This window comes from Euphorbia lathyris, chromosome 6, assembly GCF_963576675.1.
Source record: "Euphorbia lathyris chromosome 6, ddEupLath1.1, whole genome shotgun sequence".
NCBI classification, from domain to species: domain Eukaryota; kingdom Viridiplantae; phylum Streptophyta; class Magnoliopsida; order Malpighiales; family Euphorbiaceae; genus Euphorbia; species Euphorbia lathyris.
This window is the reverse complement of record NC_088915.1, coordinates 1,503,982-1,513,207: the sequence shown is the minus strand read 5'-3', so window position 1 is coordinate 1,513,207 and position 9,226 is coordinate 1,503,982. Positions and strand designations below refer to the sequence as shown.

Below are 9,226 nucleotides of genomic sequence, written 5' to 3'. Positions count from 1 at the left end.
GATAACAATCCAAGTGGAAGATATATTGCAAACCTATCTCAGCAGCACCACCCACAACAACATCATACATGCAACCAATCAGTTCAAACCAACATAACAACAATATATACTCAATAAGTTAAAGAAATCTTCCCATATGCTAAACACAAGAACTGAATGACAACATCTTCAGTCAGCCTTCGCATGTAGCATTTTTACTATCCCTGCAAATATTATGTTCAAATAAAAAGAAATTAGAACATCTTCAGCAACCGGCACTGTATTGCCCTAGGTAAAAAAAAATAATGACCCAAGAATTTCAGCGGTGAATCTAACAATGAATACAATAAAATCAGTATCTAAGCGAGAGATCTAACCCTTTAAATCATAGCTCTGAAATCAATAGATCCTTATTCCAACTGCTGAAATCGACATACACAAAAGTAAATCGGATGAGGAAAAGAGAGAGTAAGGAACAACAAAAATCAATAGATACTTACCAGTACCGTATTTATAGCTCAGCCAGTGATTGCATGTTCAAATCAGCCATGGAGATAGAGAGGGATGAGAGGGATGAAGCTCTTGCGTAACCTAAACTGGGGTTTGGGATTAGAGAGATGGTTTATATATCAGCTGAAATTCTAGTAAAAAAAGAGCGCCTAAAATTTGGGGATTGGCCGCGTAAGTGAAATTCCATTTGCTGCTTTTTTGTTTTCGCCAAACAATGACATTCATTTATTAGAAGTGTCATCTGTTGAGTAAGTGAAATTTAACGAAAACGCGCGTTTTCTTTGGATGACGGGATTATGTAATAGTAATGTCATCTGAGAATCGAGCGCATTTTTTATTTCGCTTTCAGATGACATACAGCTAAAATACTGTCACGAAAAATATTCACACGACACTAAAACAAATGTCTGTCATGTACCTTGTGTCATGTGAAAGGGAAAATGACATAGTATTTTCTGATTAATATTATTAGCTTTTATGGTATTATATTGTGTAAGGGTTGATTTAAAAAATTTATACAAGCATCGATGCTGGAAGTTGCTCAAAGTTATAATTTTACTTCGAAAAGTTCTTTATCAAACATAGACCTTATAAATTTTATTTAAACTAAAGATTGATACATCACTCTTGAATTTCTTCAAAAAAATCAATTATCCCCCATAACTTTTAAAATAGTCAATTTATCCTTGAGTCTGTTTAAAGTATCGTATTAACCTTTTAAAATTTATTTCTCAAAAAAAAAAAAAACCTTTTAAAATTTACATGATGAAATAAAGAGTGATTTTGAAATAGTTTGAAAAGTTAAAATGTGTATGGAACTAATAGATTATTTTAAAAAAATTTAAAAGATAAATAGATAGTTTTATATATATATGTATATAGATTTTAAAGTGTTAATTTGTCAAGTTAAAAAATTTAAAAGGTAAATAGATATTTTTAAAATGTAAATTGGTCAATTTAAAAAGTTCACACAGTATGTAGATTTTTATTTTTCAAATTACATTAACCATTGATTTTTGTTTTTTTAAATAAGTACAAAAGTACAAATGTATTAAGTCTAAATTGATTGTGTAAATAGCCGAACCCAAAAGGGGGTTGACCATTGGGCTTCCTTGAAACCCTAAATATCCAGACTTTCTTCTATATTGCCTCCGACTTCTTCAACTCCAGCCGCCGCAGCAATTTGTTTCCCTGTTCTCAAGCATATAATGAGAGGTTTGGGTGGGATCTCACCGATCACAAACCATTTTGATTCAGAATTTCCAAACAGTAAAAGGCAAAAAAGAAGATAATGCCGCGATGAGGATTTGGGTATTCCATCTTGAAGACTAAGGCTTTGGTACCCCTAATTCGTTTTTCATTTAGCTGTTTGCTTTCTCTTCTTTCTGGATTTGGGTATTCCACGATGAGGATTCTTCCAGTTTTTACACTTGATATGAACTCAGTTCTTAGTTTTTGTTTAATTTTGATGTGCATATGATTGTATGAGCAAACAATTATTCTTATCTGTTTTCTTGTTTGTTTAATTTTGTATGATGCAATAGTTATTCTTATTTGTTTTCTGGCTGACCAAAAATGCAGAAAAAGAAAGCCTGATTTCTACCTACTTTCTTCAAACCAGGAAACCGAATTGAGCAGCCGCCGTACAACCATAGTGATGGTTCCCACAGATGACAGGTTTTTTACCATCTTACAATTGTTTATTCCAAATGTCTTGAGGTGTTTGTTGAATTGTAAACCATCACTAGTGGTAGTATTGTATCATTTAATTTGAATATCATCATAGTATACTAAGTTTTATGTTTAATGAATTGTAAATAGTAAATGTTATCTTTAATGAGTAATCCTTTTCATCAAATCTCAAAATAGAATTCGGCAAGCATTCTTTGATAAATTAGCTGATTATATTTGAGAATGGGTGCAGGAAGAGTAATGGTGAAAAACAGAAGTCAACATCTTCCAAAGTAAAAAAAGGATATTGTAGCACTGATTGCAAAACGTGGCCGGCGAAAACAATAACTATTGGTTGCAAGTAAGTTGAGGTTTAGAATTTCTAATTTCTTGTTTATGTTAACCATTAATTTTTGTTTGGCAACACTTGGTTTTATTGATTGGCTCATTGTATTTTTTGATCGGTTTAGAGGCCTAAATTTATATAAACACCTGCATTTTTATATTTATACATTTGAGCATATATAAAATTTATTATATGTTTTCTTATTTTGTTTTGGTTCCTTTTCTTTATCTAATATAATATCTTTTGGCCTCCTGAAATTGGTTTTTGTGGTCCTTATTGAACTTTGCTGAAATCCACTCTTAGAGGCTTAATAATAATTAAGCAAGATAATGGGACATTCTTAATATTCCGGATGCCAATTGGTTTTTCTGGCGAATTTTAAAGGATCCATAATATATTCAATCTTGTCGTTTCATACTTTAAAAAAAAGAAACTAACAAGTAATTAAGAAAACGACGAGGTCAATCCCTTTTTCCAGTGTCATCTTGGGACCTTCTTATGTATATAGGGGATTCATTTTGAGGAGACCTTAAACTGATTATTTAATGTTCTCAATACTTCCCTTGTTTTTTCTTGCAGTACACTCCAATGGCCTATGCCGAGATTGATGATGAAGATGAGATGTTGTTAATGGCGCAAGTTGATCTCAAGCAAGACAAAAGGAAAGGGATCTGGTTTCTTGATTCTGGATGTTCGAACCACATGTCAGGAAACAAAGAGTGGTTCACACGACTTGATGAAGTTTTTAAGCATTCTGTTAAACTTGGGAATGATTCCAAGCTGATGGTGATGGGGAAAGGGAGTATCAAGCTCGAAGTTGGAGGCCAAATCCAAATTGTGAGTGATGTTTTTTATGTACCTGAATTGCGTAATAACCTGCTGAGTATAGGTCAATTACAAGAACGAGGAATCACCATTCTTATCAAACATGGAGTGTGCAAGTTATATCATCCGACCCGTGGTGTTATAATGAAAAGCGAAATGACAGCAAACAAAATGTTTGTAGTTATTGCAAACATTCTCATGATATCACCTTCTTGCTTCAACGCACAAATTGAAGAATCGAGTGAAATTTGGCATCAAAGATTTGGGCATCTGAGCTATAAAAATCTAGCATTGCTGCACAACAAAGAGATGGTTCGAGGGCTGCCAAACATCAAAACCCCAACAAAAAAATGTACAAGTTGCATGATGGGAAAACAACACAGAGTAGCCATTTCAAAGAAGAGTAATTGGAGAGCCACAAAGAAATTACAGCTCATACACTCAGACATTTGCGGTCCTATTTCGCCTGCCTCCTACAGTCAAAAGAGGTACATATTAACATTCATAGATGACTTTAGTCGAAAGCTGTGGGTTTATTTTCTGAACGAAAAGAGTGAAGCTTTTGTGACTTTCAAAAATTTCAAAATATTGGTGGAGAAAGAGTGTGGTCTATCAATGTGCAGCTTAAGAACAGATAGAGGAGGAGAATTCAACTCCAAAGAATTTTCAGAATTTTGCAAAACACAAGGCATAAGAAGACAGCTTACTACGGCGTATACGCCTCAACAAAACGGAGTTGCGGAGCGTAAAAACCGTACAATCCTCAATATGGTGAGATGCTTGCTTGAAGAAAACCAAATGCCCAAAATGCTTTGGCCAGATGCTGCAAAGTGGACATGTCACATTCTCAATCGGAGTCCCACTGCCTCTGTGAAAAATAAAACTCCAGAAGAATGTTGGAGCGATTTGAAACCTAACATTGAATATTTCAGGGTCTTTGGCTGCATTGGAAATGTTCATGTACCTGATGCAAAGAGATTGAAGTTAGATGCAAAAAGTCAGAAATTAGTCCTAATCGGCTACAGTGTGGAGTCCAAAGGATATAAGCTGATTAATCCTTTCAGAAAGAAAGTAACCATCAGCAGAGATGTCATCTTTGAAGAAGATGAAAGATGGGATTGGGCAAAAACAAAAGAGGAGACTACTGATGTACTTGATTGGGGAGAAGAATATGAAGAAGCCCACAATCAAGGAGATGAAAGTGAAGAAGAAGCAGATTTAGATGAAGAAAATACAACAGATGTAGATGAAGACATCACCTCCAATGACGCAGAAAATTCAAGCTCCAACAGTGATGTTCCAAATTCAGCAAGTTCCAGCTCTAACTCACTGGATTCCAGCCCCAACAATACCTCTAATTCATCTTTCTCAATCAGAGAACGAAGAGCTCCTGCCTACTTAGAAGATTACACAAGTGGAGAAGGATTCTTTGAAGATGAGGTACAAAACTTTGCTCTATGTATATCTGCTGATCCCATTTTCTATGAACAAGCAGCAAAATTGATGAAATGGAGGGATGCAATGGATCTTGAAATCGAATCAATAAAGAAAAATCAAACTTGGGAACTTGTAAAGGCTCCTTTGGAAGTGAAGGTGATAGGTGTCAAGTGGGTGTATCGAACCAAGCTGAACGAAAATGGAAAGATTGACAAATGTAAAGCACGCCTCGTGGAAAAAGGGTATGCTCAAGAAAAGGGAATTGACTACAATGAGGTCTTTGCACCAGTAGCACGATGGGATACTATTCGCATGGTAATTGCAGTAGCAGCGAAAAATGGTTGGAAGCTGTTTCAACTAGACGTTAAAAGCGCATTTCTGCATGGAGAACTCAAAGAAGACGTCTACGTCGCTCAGCCATAAGGCTATGAAGTTAAGGGAGAGGAGAACAAAGTATACAAACTAAACAAAGCTCTTTATGGCTTAAAGCAAGCTCCAAGGGCATGGTTTAGTAGAATTGAAGGATACTTCGTCAAAGAAGGGTTCGAAAGAAGCTGCTGTGATCCTACCTTGTTTGTAAAACAGGAGAACAACAAGATTCTAATTAACTCTAAAATATTGAATATAATATATGGTGTTGATCTTTTTACATATTAACAGGTTGTTACAATGGTGTCATCATTATTGACGGACCATGCAAGGTCAACAGCAGGAAAAGGTGGAAAAAGAAACTGGTATCTACCGGCAAGAATTACGGTAGAATTTTTTTTATAATTTTTGTTTTGATACACTTATATGTCATTGTGAGTACCAACCTTTTATATTTCTCCAAACACAGCAACCACACTTGCCTAATTACAATATACCATTGTCCAAAATATGGGAACGTTTGAAATATTTCGAGCGCTACATGGGGGAACTTCACGAATGCAATGAAGTAAGCAGCTAGATAGAAATAACTTCAAGTTTTGTATATAATTCTAATGCTCAAATTCTAATGTTGAAGACGTCTTTCAGATTTATATCCCTATTTTACATAGCAGTCACTTCATTCTACCCCAAATTTTAATAGACAAGAGAGTAGTAGAAGTTTGGGATTCGTTGGCTCTTCCCGATAGACCAATATTTCAAAAGAATTTGATTGTTGACATTGTAAGTTTTATTTGTTTTTTTAATGCTACTCCAGTTCACAAAACAATTATTATCTTGATATAAAATAATGTATATGAATAAATGCAGTTACGTGCTTTAGACATGGGCTTTAAGGAACAACTAAAAAGCAAACCCGCAGATTACAACTTCGTTAGCTTTAAAGTTGTCCGTGGAAAAAATGTTCCTAGACAACCAAATAATTTCGACTGTGGAGTGTTTGTCATTTTATTTATGATCAAGCATTGTCAGTTTCATTCAAGCACTTTTCAGGTAATATTTATAATATCAATTGAGAATTCAGTTTTTTTTAGTACATACATTACACTTTATTAATTATATTTTTCTTCCGTTTGTTTTGTAGTTCAATTCTAATAAAGAAAGGTGTCGAATAGCTTGGTGGATTGCGAAGTCCGACTACAATAAGATAAAAACCGAACTATTAGAAAAAGTACAATCATTTATTTGAATTACAATCGTTATTGTGTTTTTTTGAAAACTATTGTGAACGAATTACTACGTGCGGATTAATTGGTTGTACGTATCATTAGAATCGTTTTGATATATGTATTATTTTTTTTTGTTGTTGTTAATATTTATTCTTAATGCTTCACAAATTGCCAATTCTTAATTCTCTAATACTTAAATAATTCAATTATGTTAGAATAATTGCACTTATTTGATAATTAAAAATATTTAACATAAACATTGTAACGACTTGCTCCGTTCTTTTCGTTATGCTAATACAATATTAGTAATACTAATAACATGAATAATTTACCACATTAATTTTATACAAAACAACATGTAAAAAAACACAAATTAATATTTCTAAAACGTCATATAATACCAAATGGATGGATTACTGTTTCATATCATTTTTAAAAAGTGAAGTTCAATCATATAGTACCAAAGGGAGTGATTAATATTTCATATTCAATCATATAGTACCAAAGGGTGGGACTAATATTTCATATTCTTTTTAAAAATTATAAGTTCAAAAAAATATAAATAGGGAGTGATTAATATTTCATATTCTCACTAAAAATTATAAGTTTAAACAAATATAAATTACTCAAAAAATAAAAATGAGATTTTTGGGGTTCGAAACACCAACCTCTCTATTTTAAATGAAACGTCCAAACCAACTCTTCCAATTCAATTCATTGTAAGGATTCTACATAATCTAAAAATAAAGGTGTTTTGGGGGTTACAAAAAGTAATTAATCTTGACTAAACTGTCCATTATTATCGTTGGGGATACGAAAATTTCAATTTAAATTAAACACAAACCCTATATCGGATTACTGTAAACATATTATCAACAAATTTCACTTCCACTACCATTGTTTTCATATCTCAAAGAATTCAAAGAACTGTCATTGTTTAAAGGATATGGAGAGCTCCAAACAGCCTGTTGATTATGAAGACGCTGAGGGAAGACATGAGGAAGGGACAACCGAGGTCATCGAAGATGAGTTGATTGTAGAAACTGGGGCTGATGGAAAATGGATCGAACCAGATATTGCAGAATGGAACAGCCTCCTTGCTTTTCTGCAAATCGATAAAGATCCAATGAACATACAGTTATCGGACTTCGATAATAAAAGATTTGTAAGTGTTAACTAAGCTGAATCTTTTTATACGTTATATGCAAAGCTTGTGGGATTTAGCGTTAGGAAAAAGTTAAAAAGGAAAGACAAAAACAATGATATAATTGTTAGAAGTTGAGTTTGCTCTTGCGAAGGTAAACGAGAAGCAAAATATTGTAATACAGAAAATAGGACTCGGGAAGTACGTCCTGTAACAAGATTGATGTGTGAAGCGCAGTTCAGAATTAATATGGATAAAAAAGAAAAAAAATTGGATAGTTAAATGCTTCGAGACTAGCCATACACACAAACTACCAACAGAGAGCGAAAAAATATTTCTGAGGTCTCACAGAAAAATCGATGATTCTACCAAGGAGCATGCATTTTCAATGAAAAGAGCCGGAATTAATACATTTCAATGTTACAATTACTTTGTAGAAAAAACTGGTCACTGGAAAGATGTAGGATTCCTGAAAAAAGACCTGTACAGGGCAATTGCAAAAGATAATTCAAATTTGGATGATACGGACACAAATAGAGCTATGTGTTTACTTGAATCAAAAAAAGGATCAGATGATAAGTTTTTCTACAAGTTCGAAGTAGATGAGGATAGACGACTAAGAAATTTATTCTAGTCTGAAGGGAGTTGCCAAATCGATTACAAATTGTTTGGCGATTATTTGTCTTTTGATGCTACGTACAAGACTAACATGTATGTTTTCATAACCCCTTTTTTATTTACAATAAAATCTAATAAGTATTTATTATTGGATCTCTTCTTTGTATCTGATTCATAATACGCCTTGCAGGTACGGAAAACCTTTGGTTATTCTACTTGGATCAAACAATCATGACAAGACATGTGTGTTTGGAGCTGCACTCCTCCAAGATGAGACAGCGGAAAATTATGTTTGGCTATTGGAAACATTTTTAGGGTGTATAGATGGCAAGATGCCGAATACAGTGCTAACGGACGGTTGCAGATCAATGAGTAAGGCACTAGAATCTATAATGTCGGGAATTCCACGTCGTATTTGCTCGTGGCACATATTGAAAAATGCAGTTGCACATATTAAAGCCTCAGGTTTCAATACAGAATTTAGAAAGTTTATTTTCAGGTAATAAATTGTATATATGGTTTTAAGTTTACGATCCCTTAGATACTAATTTAATTACTGATTTCAATACTGATTAAGTCGTTTATATTTTTTTGTAACATACTAGATACTACGAAGAGGCCGAATGGGAGATTAAATGGAATGAGATGGTAGAAGGATACAATTTGGAAGATAATGCATGGATAGAGGCACAATATGCAACAAGAAAGCAATGGGCAGACACTTTTCTTCGTGGTCATTATTTTGGCGGTGCAAAAGCTACGGGCCGATGCGAGTCAATGAACTCTTTGTTGAAAAAAGACTTGGATAACAGAGTATCATTGTGGAAGTTCTTCAGACATTTTGAGTTATCTCTGTCAATGTTGCACTTCAACGAGATGGAAGAGCACTACATAACCAATATGACCGAAACATTGCCCAACCAAACTTCGATGCCAAGTGTGGAGAATGATGTTTCTTCAATTTTCACGAGGGATATTTATAAAAGGATAAAGCGGGAGATGCAACGCTCAGACAAATATATTACCATCATTGCCCGTGAGGAGAATCAAACTGTTTGTAAGTTAAAAACATTCGAGAGTAAAGGGGCAAAGCGCACG

The 9,226-nt window shown here is 34.0% G+C and overlaps 1 protein-coding gene and 1 long non-coding RNA gene across 2 annotated transcripts; both read left to right on the top strand.

Moving 5' to 3' along the window:
* Positions 1–1,632: 1,632 nt before the first annotated feature.
* Positions 1,633–3,846, top strand: LOC136234202 (uncharacterized). Its single transcript, XR_010691108.1, has 4 exons — positions 1,633–1,828; positions 2,071–2,166; positions 2,414–2,521; positions 3,086–3,846. It is a non-coding gene; the product is annotated as an uncharacterized lncRNA (long non-coding RNA).
* A 1,182-nt stretch (positions 3,847–5,028) lies between these two features.
* LOC136232107 (uncharacterized) lies at positions 5,029–6,427 on the top strand. The gene is made up of 4 exons (XM_066021142.1): positions 5,029–5,705; positions 5,786–5,920; positions 6,008–6,190; positions 6,282–6,427. The coding sequence occupies exons 1-4, from the start codon at positions 5,679–5,681 to the stop codon at positions 6,384–6,386; spliced, it is 450 nt and encodes a 149-aa protein (XP_065877214.1). The 5' UTR covers positions 5,029–5,678; the 3' UTR covers positions 6,387–6,427.
* Positions 6,428–9,226: the final 2,799 nt, after the last annotated feature.